The sequence below is a fragment of the Saimiri boliviensis genome, chromosome 6 (assembly GCF_048565385.1).
Source record: "Saimiri boliviensis isolate mSaiBol1 chromosome 6, mSaiBol1.pri, whole genome shotgun sequence".
Lineage (NCBI taxonomy): Eukaryota > Metazoa > Chordata > Mammalia > Primates > Cebidae > Saimiri > Saimiri boliviensis.
This window is the reverse complement of record NC_133454.1, coordinates 70,827,913-70,846,593: the sequence shown is the minus strand read 5'-3', so window position 1 is coordinate 70,846,593 and position 18,681 is coordinate 70,827,913. Positions and strand designations below refer to the sequence as shown.

Below are 18,681 nucleotides of genomic sequence, written 5' to 3'. Positions count from 1 at the left end.
CAAGTAGCTGAGATTATAGGTGCAAGTTGCCATGCCGTGTGTTGCCCAGGCAACTTGAACTTCTGAGCTCAAGTGATCCTCCCTCCTTGGCCTCCTAATGTGTTGGGATTACAGGCATAAGCCAGTGTGCCCAGCCCGTTTCCCCCAGTTTTAAAGGAATGCTGTGCTGAGCACCCATGAACATACGGGAGCAAATACAATCCCTTCAGTTAAATTCCTAGAAGTGAAAGTAGGAAATGGTAAGAGGCTTGGCACAGTAGCTCATGTTCATAATCCCAACATTTTGGGAGACTGCGGCAGGAGGATCCCTTGAGCCCAGGAGTTTGAGACCAGCCTGTGCAATATAATGGGACCTCACCTCTACAAAAAATAAGTTAGCTAGACATGTGGCATGTGCCTGTACTCCTAGCTACTCAGGAGGCTGAGGCAGGCAGATGGCTTGAGCCTGGGAGGTCATGGCTGTAGTGAGCTGTGATTGTGTCACTACACTCCAGCTTGGGTGGTAGAGTAAGACTGCCTCAAAAAAAAAAAAAAAAAAAAAGGAGACAGGACATGGTTTTGCTGGATGTTAACAGATTGCCTTTTAAAAAAACCTTTCCAACTTATTCTCTCTACAAGAGTATCGAGAGTCCATTTTCCTCAAATCTTTGTCTAGCCTTTTTCTTTGTTTTGATATTTTACTATCTGCTATATAAAAATATCTCATTGTTTTATTTTACATTTCCTTGATTACTAGAGAGGAGTAGCACTTTATGTTAATTGACCATTTGTATACTTGTTTATAACACTTAAATCTGAAAAACAGTTCTGTCCTTTGGGTATTTGTGATCTTGACTGCTAATGGCATGCTTTTTTGTTGTTTCTTTCCCATTCTATTATGTATTTATTCTATTAAAAAGAAGTGTTCTGGCATATTATGGTGTTTTTAAATGGAAGGAGAGTATTAACACATTCTCAGTCCTTCATCTTGATGTATTGCTTAATGGAAAGAATTTTGTAGTATTTGTTATTGTTACATAAGGATGTGCAGTAAATGCATGTTGAAATGAAAAAATTTTAGGAAGAAATTAGTAGGATTCTTTTTATGTTTTCATTTGATACAAGACTTAGCCATCTTTGTCTTTTGAAATAATTGATTTATCTCTAAAAGTTATATTTATTGGTTGAATTAAGCTTATTATTTACACCATTGTTTCTTCTGCTTTGCTTGTTAAATGCTTAACTTTGACTTCCTGGTTCAATAATAGTTGCTTTATTTTGAATTGGGAAACACATAATCCAGGATGGTCTTGTTCCTCTTAGAATTATTGGACTCTAAAAGACTGAAGGTGGGGAAAAAGATTAAAGGTGGGGGAAAAGCAGCCTTGCTTCTGGACTATTTATTTTTGTGGTTTCTATAGTGGGAAAGATGAACTGCTTTCAGTTATACTGTGGAGCATATGAGTCGTTTAGGCTTTCTTTGGATTGGTTTGCCAACCTATCCATTTTCTTTTTTGCTTCCTCCATTCTAGTTCTCTTTTTAACAAAATAAATAGGATCTTGCTATGTTGTCCAGGCTGGAATGTAGTGGCTGTTCATGGGTGTACACTACAGACTCAAACTCCTGGCCTCAAGCAATCTTCCTGGCTCAGCCTGCTTCGTAGGTGGGGCTATAGGCATGTACCACTTAACCTGGCCTTCTGGTTCATTTCCGAGGAGTATTTTCTCCCCATTGTTGGCTGAATTATTCAAGTGGTAAGCATGCAGTTTTCTAGTCCTTAGCCAGAGAGCAGACTAGTTAGATATAGTCAATGGGTTACTGACGTGATTAGTAGCTCTTTAAGGCAGTCATTAACTTGTGAAAGGGATATTGTAAAGGTAAGTAAACTTTTAGGATCTAATTATCTCTGAAATTACACTTTAAAAATTCTTGTTATTATCTTACTGCCTTGAACTGTAAAATATTAATATAAAGTACTTTATTAAAATGAACATTGCACTTAAGTCCATTTGGCTGTGCAGTATATCATGAACTGAATGTTGAGTTGGCGTTTTTCTTATTTATTTATTTTTAAAGTAGCTTTATCTAGAAAGTTTAAGGTACGTTGTTATACCACACAAGCAGATTATTTTTAAAAGCTTTTTCTTACTAGATTATAAGTCTTTAAAGATAGATATAGTTTTAGTCTCTTTAACTCCACTTTAATGTAATGTCTTGCACATAGCTCTTCACCAAGTTAGTTACTTACTGAGTTTCTAATCATCTAGTTTCACAGCCCCTCCTGCCCGCTTTTTTTTTTTTTTTTTGTGAGACAGGGTCTTGCTCTGTTGCCCAGGCTAGAATGCAGTGGCACCATCCCGACTCACTGCAACCTCTGCCTTCTGGTTGAAGTGATTCTCCTGTCTCAACCTCCCGAGTAGCTAGGATTACAGGCATACACCACCACTTTTGGCTGATTTTTGTGTTTTTAGTAGAGACAGGGTTTCAGCATGTTGGCTACGCTAGTCTGGAACTCCTGACCTTCAGTGATCCGCCCATCTCGGCCTCCCAAAGTGCTGGGATTACAGGCATGAGCCACTGGGCCCGGCCCCACAGGCCCCCCCCCCCTTTTTTTTAAAAAATAGAAATGACTTGTGTAAGGATGTGTATATGGCTGGTTCGTGGTACAGCTAGATATGTCTTAAGATTTCTAGGGATTTGACTGGGTACAGTGGCTCACATCTATGATCCCAGCACGTTGGGAGACTGAGGCAAGAGAATCACTTGAGCCCAGAGGTCCAAGACCAGCCTGGGCAATATAGTGAGACTTCATCACTACGAAAAAAATTAGCTGAGTGTGATGGTGCATGCCTGTGGTTTCAGCTACTTGGGAGGCTGAGCTGAGAGGATTGCTTGATCCTGGGGGATTGAGGCTGCAGTGAGTCGGGATTGCACCCCTGCCCTCCTGCCTTAGCAACATAGGAAGACCCTGTCTCGAAAAAAAAAAAAGATTTTCAGTGGTCTTTTTTTTTTTTTTGCTACACAATTATCATTTTTTCTTCTTTCTTTTGAAATGTTAAACGATGTTTGAAGAGGTGCCCACTTCTGGCATGAGTTGGCACATCTCTTTCTAGAACCAGAAAATAAGTACAGAATCTTTTAGTACATCTTTAAGATGTACAGGAAACAGATATGGTATTAAGGAGAAGGAAATATTCTCAGTAGAGTGTTTAAATTTTAACTATATGAGGGAAGAACGGTTAATTTATAGGATGTTCAAAATCCAGGAACATTAGATATGGTTGTTGTCTCCTTTTGCTATTTATAACTACCCAGATGAGGAGAAACAGTTTTATCAAATATGTGTTTTTCAAAGAAAAGAACACACTTGGAGAATTCAAAACATGATCAAATTCAGTTAAAATAGCAGGTTACTCAGGTTATTTCTGCAGTGTGCTCTTTCTCCTTGTCTTATTGATGAGGGTCAGGATCAGTAGTTTTTTTGTTTGTTTTTTGTTTTCTTTAAGTTCTGGGGTACATGTGGTACATGTGCAGATCTTGCAGGATTGTTACGTAGGTATACACATGCCATGGTGGTTTGCTGCCTCCATCCCCCCATCACCTGCATTAGGAATTTTCCCTAATGTTATCCCTCCCCTATCTCCCCACCCCCTGCTATCCCTCCCCTGGTCCCCAAGCCCACAACAGACCCCTATATGATAATTGTATTTATGGTTTAAATGTTAATAAAATCATTTAAATATGACTTGAAAGCCAAATTAAGGAATTCTCCAGAAGCAGCTGCAACTATTGTCTCTACTATAACCTAAAATATTTTGTTAAAAATATTTGAAGAGTGAGGCTTTTAAATAAATTAGAATAGCTTTTTTTTTTCCTGCTTACGTAAGCAGAAATACGCATTTCTGTTAATTGGGGGAAAAAATTCAGGTTATCAAGAAGTTCTAAAGCAGAAAGGAAAAATCACCAGCAATCCTGCCACTTAATTAACATGTTTAAATGTTTATTAAAAATTTAAGGTTTAAGACTTTTTTAAAAATAGAATTACGATAACATGATGCATGCCACTTTTACTGCCCTTTTAAAATTTAGCATATCACATGAAGCTTTCCATATTAATACAGATCTATGTCAACATTTTAATGGCTATCTAGACTTATAGAAAATATTGTAATATATCACATATATGCCAGTATTTTCCCTAAATCCAAAATCAGAGTCAGAAATAACTTTTAAAAATATAATATGTAAAAAAGATTCCATAAGATTTAAAAAATACCCATCTGTAACCAAATTTGTTTAAAAACTCACTAGTAATCTGCTTTCATTGATGACTGTTCCTCTAAAATTGCAAAACTTTGTTACATTTTTCTAGATTTAAATGAGGGTTTAAGGTCTCATTTGCTGTTTACATTTGAGAGAAAACTTTTTTGTTTATCTTAAACTTTCTAAAAAATGCAGGTGTCCACCAAGTCATTATACAGATGTTGTAGATATTTTACCCTAAGCTGAGAAACAGTAGTGTGATTAAGAGCTGACTGCTTGAGTTCTAATGTGAATTTGGGCAAGCTATTTGAGTTCTCCATGTCTTAGTTTTCTGGTCTGTAAAATAGACACCATAGCACCAAACTTACAGGGTTATTGTAAAATAGTCCATAGTAATTAAAAGTATTACTTATTAAAATTTAGTAATTGAAATTCTAAAATATCTAGTACAAAGTAATTTCTACTGTTGCTGGCATTTTTATTTGCTGCCTTCGTTTGGGTAAGAAATGGAAAACTGTCAAAAAGTCATAGTTGGAGACTGGCAAGTTACTGATATGAAACACAAATGAATTCTCAATTTTCTTGAATTTGGACATTGAAGATGTATCTTTGCCTTTTTACAATTGATGACTTGGAGCTCTTTTGGCTTCCCATAAGCAAGTGGCCCCCTCTTATTCAGCCTTTCAGCTTGGCAGCTAAACATATGACTGACAAAATATCTGCTGTTTCAATTGATGTGTAAACTTGGATGCCTATATTCATTTTATATGCATATCTACAAAATGCATGTAATAATTTAAAACCTGTATTGAAGTAATTTTAAATATCTTATTACATAAGGAGAAAATTGGTAAAATATTGTTTTGGCATAAATATTTAGATATGCTTAATTCTAAATCTAACATTTAATTTGAAAGTGGTCTAGAATTTGAAGTGAAGAGAACATGGTGTCATAAATGAGATTTCTTTAAAATTATGTAAGAATCATAAAAGCAAGTCAGATGCTTTGGTACTATCTATATGATTTATCAAGTAGAAGCTAGCCTTGTATGCAAGAGATCATTTGCTGTGAGTTCAGGATGCCGTAAATGGGAGCTGAGAGTAGTTCTTTTACCCCAAATACATTGTTTTTGTGGACACCATCAGCAGTAGTCACCAATTGGCCTCTATAGAAGCCGTAGCTATTAGTGCCAAGTGAGAGTCTAGGAAACAGAGGATACATATAAAGCATCAATTGCTGTAGACACCAAAGTAAATTGAAATGTTATGACACCAGTTAGATTATCTTAACTAGTTTATGTTCTGAGTCAATGGTTCTGAAGCAGTGGTCTCCACCTTTTTTACCAGCTTGTATTACATTCCTTTCATGACCCACATACGAATTTAAAGTATTTTAATAGCTCTATTTAGGAATAAGCTCTAGATATCAACAAAAAAATGTGTTCAGCCTACTTATTTATTAATTTTTAAAATAAAACACATAAATATGGGACAAGAAACTGTACAACTCATAGAAGAGAACACAAGGGAAAGTTCCTGTACATTGGCCTTGGCAATGATTTTTTTTTTTTTTTTTTAAATTGCATTGTAGGTTTTGGGTTACATGTGAAGAACGTGCAAGATTGCAACATAGGTGCACACCTGGCAGCGTGATGTGCTGCCTTCCTCCCTTTCACCTGTATCTGGCATTTCTCCCCATGCTCTCTCTCCCCAACTCCCCACCCCCCACTGTCACTCCCCTATTTCCCCCCAACAGACTCCAGTGTGTGATGTTCTGCTCCCCGTGTCCATGTGTTCTCATTGTTCATCACCCACCTATGAGTGAGAACATGCGGTATTTGATTTTCTGTTCTTGTGTCAGTTTGCTGAGAACGATGGTTTCCAGGTTCATCCATGTCCCCACAAAGGACACAAACTCATCATTTTTGATGGCTGCATAATATTCCATGGTGTATATGTGCCACATTTTCCCTGTGCAGTCTATCATTGATGGGCATTTGGGTTGGTTCCAGGTCTTTGCTATTGTAAACAGTGCTGCAATGAACATTCGTGTGCACGTGTCTTTATAGTAGAATGATTTATAATCCTTTGGATATATACCCAGTAATGGGATTGCTGGGTCAAATGGAATTTCTATTTCTAGGTCCTTGAGGAATCTCCACACTGTCTTCCACAATGGTTGAACTAATTTACACTCCCACCAACAGTGTAAAAGTGTTTCTGTTTCTCCACATCCTTTCCAGCATCTGTTGCAGGCGTCCCCAAACTACGGCCTGTGGGCCGCATGCGGCCCCCTGAGGCCATTTATCCAGCCCTCCACCGCACTTCAGGAAGTGGCACCTCTTTCATTGGTGGTCAGTGAGAGGAGCACAGTATGTGGTGGCCCTCAAAAGGACTGAGGGACAGTGAACTGGCCCCCTGTGTAAAAAGTTTGGGGACACATGATCTGTTGTCTCCAGATTTTTTAATGATCACCATTCTAACTGGCGTGAGATGGTATCTCAATGTAGTTTTGATTTGCATTTCTCTAATGACCAGTGATGATGAGCATTTTTACATATGTTTGTTGGCCTCATGTATGTTTTCTTTTGTAAAGTGTCTGTTCATATCCTTCACCCACTTTTGAATGGGTTTGTTTATTTTTTTCTTGTAAATCTATTTTAGTTCTTTGTAAATTCTGGATATCAGCCCTTTGTCAGATGGGTAGATTGCAAAAATTTATTCCCATTCCATTGGTTGCCGATTCACTCTAATGACTGTTTCTTTTGCTGTGCAGATGCTGTGGCATTTGATTAGGTCCCATTTGTCTGTTTTGGCTTTTGTTGCCAATGCTTTTGGAGTTTTGGTCATGAAGTCCTTGCCTATGCCTATGTCCTGAATGGTTTTGTGTAGGTTTTCTTCTAGGGTTTTTATGCTGTTAGGTCTTATATTTAAGTCTTTAATCCATCTGGAGTTAATTTTAGTGTAAGGTGTCAGGAAGGAGTCCAGTTTCTACTTTCTGCACATGGCTAGCCAGTTTTCCCAACACCATTTATTAAACAGGGAATCCTTTCCCTGTTGCTTGTTTTTGTCAGATTTGTCGAAGATCAGATGGTTGTAGATATGTTGTGTTACCTCTGAGGCCTCTGTTCTGTTCCGTTGGTCTATATCTCTGTTTTGGTACCAGTACTATGCTGTTTTGATTACTGTAGCCTTGTAGTATAGTTTGAAGTCGGTAGTGTGATGCCTCCCACTTTGTTCTTTTTGCTTAGAATTGACTTGGTTATACAGGCTCTCTTTTGGTTCCATGTGAAGTTTAAGGTGTTTTTTTCCAGTTCTGTGAAGAAGATCATTGGTAGCTTGATGGGGATAGCATTGAATCTGTAAATTACTTTGGGCAGTATGGCCATTTTCACGATATTAATTCTTCCTAACCATGAACATGGAATGTTTCTTCATCTGTTTGTGCCCTCTCTTATTTTGTTGAGCAGTGGCTTGTAGTTCTCCTTGAAGAGGTCCTTTATATTCCTTGTTAGTTGTATTCCTGGGTATTTTATTCTCTTTGTAGCAATTGTGAATGGCAGTTCATTCTTGATTTGGCTTTCTTTAAGTCTGTTATTGGTGTATAGGAATACTTGTGATTTTTGCACATTGATTTTGTATCCTGAGACTTTGCTGAAGTTACTCATCAGTTTCAGGAGATTTTGGACTGAGACAATGGGGTCTTCTAGATAGACAATCATGTCATCTGCAAATAGAGACAATTCGACTTCCTCCTTTCCTATTTGAATACCCTTTATTTCTTTTTCTTGCTTGATTGCTCTGGCTAGAACTTCCAGTACTGTATTGAATAGGAGTGGTGAGAGAGGACATCCTTGTCTAGTGCCAGATTTTAAAGGGAATGCTTCTAGTTTTTGCCCATTCAGTATAATATTGGCTGTTGGTTTGTCGTAAATAGCTTTTATTATTTTGAGATACGTTCCATCAATACCTAGTTTATTGAGAGTTTTTAGCATAAAGCGCTGTTGAGTTTTGTCAAAGGCCTTCTCTGCATCAATTGAGATAATCATGTGGTTTTTGTCTTTGGTTCTGTTTATGTGGTGAATTAACGTTTATAGACTTGCGTATGTTGAACCAGCCTTGCATCCCTGGGGTGAATCCTACTTGATCATGGTGGATACCCTTTTTGATGTGCTGTTACAGTCGGCTTGCCAGTATTTTATTGAAGATTTTTGCATCTGTGTTCATCATGGATATTGGTCTGAAGTTTTCTTTTCTTGCTGAGTCTCTGCCAGGTTTTGGTATCAGGATGATGTTGGTCTCATAAAACGATTTGGGAAGGATTCTCTCTTTTTGGATTATTTGGAATAGTTTCAGAAGGAATGGTACCAGCTTCTCTTTGTATGTCTGGTGGAATTCGGCTGTGAACCCATCTGGACCTGGGCTTTTTTTGGTTGATAGGCTCTTAATTGCTGCCTTAACTTCAGCTCTTGTTATTGGTCTATTCAGGGTTTCGACTTCTTCCTTGTTTAGGCTTGGGAGAATGCAAGTGTCCAGGAATTTATCCATTTCTTCCCGGTTTACTAGTTTATGTGCATAGAGTTGTTTATAATCTCTGATGATGGTTTGAATTTCTGTGGAATCTGTAGTGATATCCCCTTTCAGCCTACTTATTAATATGGTGGTATTTAAGCTGGGCACAGTGGTGCATGCCTGTAATTCCAGCTACTTGGGAGGCTGAGGCAGGAGGATCACTGGAGCTTGGGCAACATAGTGAGACTCTGTCTCTAAAAAGCAAAGAGGGTGATATTTATTAGATACAACCTTATAGACTGTAAGTATCTGCTTTATTTTATTTTAAAAAATATGTTCAAAATTAACTTAAAGATTCCCATTATTAGCTCATGAACCCCCCTTAGAATCTAGGGTACCATTTTGAGAACTGTTGGCTCAGAGATAACCAGAACATGAGTAAAATATTCATAACTCATAATTTACTGAGTGTTTCATGTGCATCATTTTATTTTATAATAAAGACCTGTTACCCCTTGTCAGGAGAAAGATTAATTAAATACCATGAGATTCTATGGTTCTACAGCACCCCAAATTATTTTTTTAGCCTACTATTATTGGATGATGGTCCATTTAACCAGTTGAGATAAGAAAATAAGAAAATTCTTGCTATATAAGCTTCTAGTCTTTATAGAAGCTTCTGAAGTACCATTGGGCAGCACACCTCCCATAAGCCTAATACCCATGGCACTGTCTGGTTGGTTACCTTTTATGGTGAAATTGAGATTACAGCGGCTCCTCACAAAGCATGGAATAGTCACCACAATAGATATGAGTTTGTGTCAAGGAATATATTTTTTGGAAGGACCACCTATAAAAATCAATTAGTCCAGGCCAGGTGTAGTAGCTTACACCTGTAATTCCAGCACTTCAGGAGGCAGAGGTGGGCAGATGGCCTGAGGTCAAGAGTTCGCGACCAGCCTGGCCAACATGGCGAAACTTCGTCTCTACTAAAAAAACACCTGTAATCCCAGCTACTTGGGAGGTTGAGGCAGGAGACTGGCTTGAACCAGGGAGGTTGAGGTTGCAGTGAGTCAAGATCGTGCCATTGTGCTCTAGCCTGGGCAACAGAGCGAGACCGTGTCTCAAAAAAAAAAAAAAAAAAGTAAAATAAAATAAAATAAATAAATTAGTCTAACCTCATCATTCACTTCAGTAGCATTCTGCTTCTAGTAAGCCCCACATGAACAACTTTGTCATTTTTGGTCAGGACTATATCCTCTGCACTAAAGATTTGCCTAACATATAGAATCTGATGCACTGTAAATATTTGCAGAACTGAGCTTATTGAACACAGACCCTGTATCTGCAACTCAAGTAGGGGAGTGGAAATCAAGGATTAAAAGAAGATCACAGTATCTGGGGAAAAAGGGATTTGAAAACAAGTAACTGAACACAAATAATTTGTATTGGAAGTCTGTGATAGAGATTTGAGATATGTTCTGGGTGTTATGAAATGTATTTTTAAATGCCTTATTTGAAATAGTGTGGCATGTATATATGTTTTAGTCTATATTCTAAGAATGGCTAGTTAACATCTTAAGTACTAACAGGAAAAATACGCTCTGGAGTAGTTAACTTAGCATGTGAAAGATAATAATCAGAACTTTCACTTCATAGGCTCCTATAAGCCCATGAATTATTTTAATCATCACCCAGCACCTGCAGTTTGTTAACAGACATAACAGATGTTATAAATGTTCTTGAAATTTTTTTATTTTTATAATATTCAACAGACAGAAAAGTGGGAAGAACAAAAAAAAATGAACGTCCATATGTCCATCACCTAGATTCAGTAATTATGTTGATAAACAATTATGAAGATAAATAATAATTTTTCATGAGGAAATAAGCATTCAAGCTATGTGGATTGGCAGTAAATACTGTACAGGCATTTCTGCCCTTGCATGAAGAGAGTTAAGAATACAGGGAGAGAATAAAATTGGACCCATATCATGTACTATATACTGCAGATCATCGTTGTTCAACAATGATGTCATTTTGTCTAACATCATTTCATTATGACATTGATGAGAGAAAAAAATCGCTTCCCAGCCAAGGCAACTGTCTGCATGGAGTTTGCATGGTGTTCCCATATCTGTGGGGTTTTTTCTGGATACTCCAGTTTCCTCCCACATCCCAAAGATGTGCACATTAGGTGAAATGGCATGTCTACATTGTCCTAGTCTGAGTGAGTGGGTATGTGTGTGAGTGTGCCCTGTGATGGAATGGTGTCCAGTCAAGGATTGGTTCAGCTGCTGGAATAGGCTCTGGCCACCTGTAACCCTCAACTGGAATAAATAGATTAGGAAACAAGTGAATAAATGATTACAAATTTTTGTAAAATAACAATTTGTGAAGTACATGATAATGATACAAATGGAGAACAATAAACTATGCAGTATGAAAGTGCTCAGTGAGACTAGCATATCTGTCACTGTTTTTGAACTGCTTGGTGGTAGGAGGTGCTCTTTGAGGTTTCTCTTTGCAAACATGTATTCTTTGATTTAATCTACCACCACTGCAACCTCTGTCACCCACTGATTCACTAAAAATTGGGTAAATAATTATCTTGCTTATTTTTATCTTTTCTTAAATGTATGTGTAGCTCTCATTTATTTCAGTGTTTAATATTAGAAGTAGTTGGGTCTTTATTTAGAAGTTTGGTGATTTTTTTTTTGTCAATGGAAATATGCCACAGGACTTTTACCAAATCAGTTAGCCTATGGTAAAATTGGTTTTATCATATGCTGTTTGCTTGAAGTTTGAGTTTCTGAGAACCTATCAATGATGTTCAGAAATGTGTATCTAACAATGTCCAGAATATATAAAGAACTCTTGCCAGTCTAACTAATAAGATTTAAAAAAAAAGGGACAAAAGAGTTGAACAGACACCCCACAAAATGAGATATACTTTCATGCAGTGGTAGTAGGAGTATAAAACGGTATAACCATCACTGGAATAATAATGGTACAACCACCACTGGAAACATTTTGGCTGTTGTTCCATAAATTAAAACATATACTTACCATGTGATCCAGCAATTCCACTTGTAGCTATTTTTTTGAAACGGAGTTTCACTCTTGTTACCCAGGCTGGAGTGCAATGGCGCGATCTCGGCTCACCGCAACCTCTGCCTCCTGGGTTCAGGCAATTCTCCTGCCTCAGCCTCCTGAGTAGCTGGGATTACAGGCATGTGCCACCATGCCCAGCTAATGTTTTGTATTTTTAGTAGAGACGGGGTTTCACCATGTTGACCAGGATGGTCTCGATCTCTTGACCTTGTGATCCACCTGCCTCGGCCTCCCAAAGTGCTGGGATTACAGGCTTGAGCCACCGCGCCCAGCCCACTTGTAGCTATTTAGCCAACCAAAACAAAAACATCTGTCCAAAAAATGACATAAATGTCCATAGATTTATTCATAATAGCCCAGAACTAAGTAACAACCCAAATTGTGATTTATTCATACAATGGGTTATATCTTATCCATAGAAAGGAGTGTATTCATAGTAAACTCAATAACATGGATGAATCAGTCTCAAAAATATCATGCTGACAATGAAACTTGACATAAAGAAATACATGCTGCATTTTTTTATAATAGGCAAAACTAATAACATACAGTAATCAGATCAGTGGTAGCCTGTTGCTAAGTGGTTTGAGAGATTGATTGCTAATAGGTTCAAAAGGATTTTCTGGGGATGGTAGAAATGTTCTGTATCTTGATTAGCGAAATGATTACATGGATATGTATGTTTGACAAAACTCATTGAGCTATACATTCCATATGTGTCATATTATATGTGTCATGTAATATGTAGGTTATGTCTTAACGTAAAAAATCAATTCTAAGTAGACCAAAAGGTCAAATAATAAGCTCGTTAAAGATAACATGGGAGAATATTCTCATGACCTTGGGGTAAGCAACATTTACAAATGTGATAGAAAAAGGACTACCTGTAAAGTAAAAGATTGATAAATTAAATTGCATTAGAACCTGGTACATCTTGTCTTCGAAAGAGTACAGTTGACCTTTGAATAATAGAGATTTGAGCTGTGTGAGTTCACTAACACGCACATTTTTTTTTTCAACCCTACAGATTGAAAATACAATATTCATGGGATGCAAAACCCGCAGATACAGAGGGCCAACTTTTTATTTAGGCGGGTTTTGCAGGGCCTACTTTGAGACTTGAGTATGCATGGATTTTGGTATATGCAGAATCCTGGAACCAATCCCCCCCATGTTCCGAGTGACAGCTGTACTAAGACAGTGAAAAAGGCAAGCTTCTGTGTGAGAGGGAAAAAAAGGATACATGTATATATACAAACACAAACACACACGTACATACATACATGCATATATAAGTATTTACATATTTTTTCCTGACAGCTGCTTCATATCCAAAAAATATGAAGAACTCTTGCAAATTACTAGAGGTAAAATAATCTAAAAGAAAAAAGGGCAAAGATATCAATAGGCACTTGATAAAAGGATTTCCACGTAATAAACACATAAAGCTGTTGTACATCTTTAGTCATTAAGGAAATGCAATTAAAATAATAATGCAATGCCTGTATATACACATTGGAATGGCTAAAGTAGACAAATAGTACTGATTGTCAGCAAGGCTGGGAGCAGCTGTCATTCTACACTGGGGAGGCAGGAGTGTAATTTGTACAACCAATTTGGAAAACTGTGGCTGCATGCCCATCCTTATGACTCAGCAGTTTCTGTGCTAAGATATACTCCAGAGAACAGTGTGTATACCTGCACACATATTCAATAATATTTTTAGCACCCTATTTATAAATAGCCAAAAATAAAAATTACTTAAATATCCACCAACAATAGGATGGTTAAATTATTTTGTTGTCAAACAACAGAATACTATAAAGCAAAACAAGAAACAATAAATTGTACTTACATGGATGCATATCACAAGTAGATTGTTTTATGAAGGCAGAAAGATTCAGTAACCATGTAAGACTTCACTTACATAAACTTGAGAAATAGGTAAAATGATTTTTTTGGTGTTAGAAGCCAGGCAGGATCATGGTTTCTATCATAGTTCACTCACTTTGGGTGAGGGGTAAGCAGAAGGGGTACTGGTAATAATAAACTGTTTCTTGATCTTGGTGGTGGTGAATGGATAATTTATCATGTTTTACACTAATTATTTGTATATTTTTCTGTGTGTATATTATACTTTGATTTTTAAATTTTTAGTTTTAGAAATTGAGGGAAAAGTATTTTCAGGAAAAAATTGTATAGTATTCCTGGTAGTGTGGCTGAGTATGAAATTAATGTACAGATGACAATAACTTTTCTCTAGTAATTAGCATCTGAAAATGGAAGCAGTAAAAATGACCTCATTTACGGTAGTGGAAGTCTTCATTCTATCTCCTTGTTTAGGGTCCTGCTGCTTTTTAGCTCTATGGCATCTCTGTTGTCTCTGTTGCAGTACCTACCCTGGGAATGTACTCAGGTTGTACAAGCCAATCAATGTGGAGTATTTAACACTCCATGGGGCACACTTTGGTCAGTGGGATGTGGGAGCCAATAGATACGTCCTTTTTTTTCTGCTACATCCAGAGTTCAGTAGATGATCATTCCCATGATGCTAAAACCTGTCCTCTTTTGAACCATTATGCTTCTCTATCCTCTGAAAGTAAACCACCCCTTTATATAGCTTATAGTCAAGTTATTGAATAAGGTCTTCTCATCTAAGATCTTTAAAAGACCTTTAATCTTTTATGTGGGCAGTTAGTGTAGACTATAGTTTTGTTTTCTCCCCAGCTATGGATTCCTTCCCTCTGTTCCTGTTTGGATTGGGCAGAGTTGGTAGTACTTTATTTTATTTTAATTTCCTTCTGGCACAGCACTGTGTTTGGTATTCTTTGCATATTCATAACCTCATGAATTAGACTAACATCTTAAAGATTTGTTCAGGCTTACAAAAATCAGACCTGTAGAAATTGGAAAGGTAAGACTTTGTTGTTGTTTATTAATGTTGTTTTTTTTTTTAACCCTGAGGAAATAACCTATCAAAAATATTTGTTTTTAGCTTAATTTCTTTCCATAAGAATGATTAAAAATATTAGTATCCTATAATTGCCTTGCGATACATCTTATTTAAATGTTATTAAAACTCTAGACATTGAAAAAGGAATAAAAGTAGAAATGGAGTATTGACATACTGTAGGTACACAGCAAGACTCTATTAATAAATACTGTTGTATTGCTATCTCATTTACTCCTACAAGGTAAGTAGCATTATTCTTCTTTTGGAAACAAGCAAATGATGCTTCATTTGCTCAAGGTCACCAAGGTGTTTATTCCAAAGCCCATGCTTGATAATGCTGTGCCACCTCCCCAAAATAAAGAACATATCCTCTGCCATAAATTTCTTTGTACAGCCAGGTGCATTGGCTCATGCCTGTAATCCCAGCAGTTAGGGAGACCGAGGCAGATGGATTGCTTGAGCCCTGGAGTTCAAGACCAGCCTAGGCAACATAGTGAGACCCCATCTCTACTATTATAAAATTAAAACAAAATTTCTTTGTAAACCATGTATCTTGACTTATCCTGTGATAACAGGATAAGAGCATAAACATGTAGGACATTAGAACTGCATTGTCATTCTTTCTGTTGCTAAGGAGGCCTAGTCCAGCTTCTCTGGCTTTCTGTCGCCATCTCTGCTCTTCTCCTAGTCCAGTGCAGTTAATCTGGCTTATGGGAATAAGGAAGGTTTTCAGGCTTAGCCTTTTTTTGGCTATGTGACTATACCTTATTTTTTGACAATGTGTATTATCTTAGCTTTTATGATTTCATATTGCTTAAGAATGCAGAGCAGTTAAACCTTAAGCTCTGAAGAGTATGTTTGGCAAGAGCGAAGTAAAAGCAGATTTACTTAGCAATCAAGAGGGCTCTATATCTGATAAGAAAAATGAGTCTCAAAACTGCCGTGTAGTCTGTTTGTTGTAATAAACTACAGAGTGAAAGATGTTTTAAAGTTTATAGTTGCCTAAAACTCTACTCTGTCTGCATAATTTATATTTTTAGCTGAGAGAAGAAAAGTTACAAGAGGAAAAACCCTCTGAAGATCAAATCCACAAGCTGTTACCAGAGGATACAGAAACAGGGAAAAGGAAAATGGATGAACAGAAAAAAAGAGATGAGCCATTACTGAAAACGAATCTGGAACATGTAAGTAAATCACCTTTTTAATGGACATCTGTCTCAAAAATCAGTGGTTAGCCCAGGTGAGCTGGACCTGAAAGACCTGTGTTGGTAAACTGTGAGACCAGTAACAGTCATTGACTGTGCAGCTTAAGAGTAGTGAAGAACTTATGTCCAGTCCGGAGATTGAGAAAATAATTTTTGAATGGGATATTGAGACTTGTGGGAAGATTAAGGAACAGTGGAAAAAGCAGGTAAGTAAGAGGAAAAACCTAGTATAGTTTACTTGTGATAAGATTTATATATATGTTGTTATTTTGACTTATGTGTTATTTTACATTTAAGTTTGTACATTGTCTTCTGTCCTCAACTAGATTTTCTTAAAGTGTGTATTTTACTTACGTTTATTCATTGTAATACCCTAAGCAGCACAATGTGGCTATAAGGTAGGTTTAGATACTTAATCTAAATTTAATTAGACTTCTAATTGAGCCAAATCTTGCCTGAGTTTCTTTCATTACTTATTTACCAAGTAAATTACTAGAAAAGGTTGCAAGTTGTGTATTTAACTTACATAAGAAAGCACTTTTGGAGGATCCACTAGTAATACCCAAATCACAATCGAGTTTTATTTCTTCAGTAAGTCATATTGGATTGGACATACATTGTTTGCTGTATGTATGTTCTTAGCATATTTTTAGACTCCTTTCTTTCAGAATACTTTGTGATTCAGGCTTGTTAATATTTCAGGTTATCTTTCTAGTCAACTGGAATTGATAAAACTTTACCATAATAACTACAGGAAACATAGAGTGGGTGGGGGGGAAATCTCTGGATCAGAAGTCTACCCCTTACACAGGTCCCAGCATTGTAACTGTTGTACAATTTTGACCAAGTTACTTAATTTCTTTATGCTTCTGGGTTTATTTATTTTTATTTTTCTGAGGCAGGTTCTTGCTCTGTTGCCCAGGCTGGAGTGCAGTGGTGTAATCACAGTTCACTGCAGCCTCGACTTCCCAGGCTCAAGCAATCCTCCTACCTCAGCCTCCCAAGTAGCTGGGACTACAGGCTTATGCCACCACACCCAGCTCATTTTTGTATTTTTTATAGAGATAGGGTTTCACCATTTTGCCCACACTGGTTTTGAACTCCTGGGTTCAAGTGATCTGCTTGCACTGGCCCCCCCAAAGTCCTGGGATTACAGGCGTGAGCCACTACCTAGCCTTGGTTTTATTTTTGCAAAAAATAAGTTTTTCCTGAAACTTAAAAGGGAAATTCTTTAAGCTTTCTTGGACAGTAGTGTTTGCTGAGTGCCACATGCATGTGGAGCTTCTGATTCTAGTTGTAATTATTGCTATTTAATTATTATTTAAAACAACCACTGGGTTTCAACCTTCCAAAAGGTTCACTTTACAGGCATGAAGTGCTTGTGTACTCTTAATGCTTTGAACATTGGGAACCACAGAAGGCAACAAAGACTGCTACTAAAAAGGCTGCAATTTAGCTAGGAAAGCAAGAATAAGCTCTGTGATGGTCTCGTGCATGTAGTATGTTGTATGACTAGAAGCCCAAGCTGTGGTCTGTAGTTTCTGAAGACCGCAGCTCTACCTCTTCACACTGACAGTTCTGCTGCCCATTAGGGTCCTCAGGCAGAACAACCCAGAAGGATAAACTAGTCTTAACTAGAGAGTGCTTACCCTTAGCTATCGTCCTTTGATAGAAATAACCTGCTGTTCCTAAGTCATGCCAAGACTGGGAAATTTCTCTAATTATTTTTTCATTTGCGACTACCATTTTTGAAATAGAAATCAAGTGCATCCACCTAATTTTAATCTTAAAAGGAATCAGAAGGTACAAATTCTGATTTGTTTCTTGGCAACAGCCAGTTTTAGAAACAAATTGAGTAACATCTGACCTATGAACGTGTCAAGTTTTAGATTTTTGTGGTTTTTGCCTTGTTTTCTGTTTGCTTTTATAATTTTTGTTTACTTATTTGGAGACAGGTTCTTGCTCTGTTGCTGAAGCTAGAGTGCAGTTGCACAGTCATGGCTCACCACAGTTTTGACGTCCCAGGCTCAAACAATCCTCTCGCCTCAGCCTCCCAAGTAGGTGGGACCACCATGGCTGGGCAGCTTTTATTTTATTTTTATTATTTTGTAGAGAAGAGGGTGTCCCTGTGTTGCCAGGCTTGTCTCAAACTCCTGGTCTCAATGGATCCTCCCACCTTGGCTTTCCAAAGTCTGGGATTGCAGGCATGAGCCAATGTGCCTGGGCTGCTTTTATATTTTTGAGGATGTTTAAGTGGCTCTAATTTAAGAGTTTTTGGTGTTGAGCAAATAATTCCATTTAGTTTGGCCAAGACTACATTCAAATTGAGACCCAAAAGAATCTTAAGAAAGCTGACTAAAGGACTTTTTTTTTTTTAATATAGAAACTATTGTGGTTAGAGCGAGACTAATCTTTTCACTTTCCTGTCCTTAAAGCTTTAATGACTCCTTGTCCTGTGAAATTAAATGAGGACTCTTGACCCCAACATTTAGGTCCTCAGTGTTATTCTAGCTTGTCTTTTTATCCTTGCTTATACCCCAGAACTCTAAGGAGTATATATTTGCTTTCCCCTAAATGCACACACTCTGCTTTCCCTTTTCAAAGTCTTTGCTCTTGCATTTACATCTCATTGAAATGCCATCCAGCTGAACTGT

At 37.4% G+C, this 18,681-nt stretch overlaps 1 protein-coding gene across 2 annotated transcripts in view; it reads left to right on the top strand.

Moving 5' to 3' along the window:
• The window catches only part of RNF169 (ring finger protein 169), a 99,214-nt gene that overhangs the window by 39,021 nt on the left and 41,512 nt on the right, over positions 1-18,681 (top strand). For both annotated transcript variants that reach the window (XM_003923852.4, XM_074400928.1), the window contains exon 3: positions 15,863-16,006. In XM_003923852.4, the coding sequence (XP_003923901.2) occupies positions 15,863-16,006 (144 nt within the window). The remainder of the gene's footprint in view (positions 1-15,862; positions 16,007-18,681) is intronic.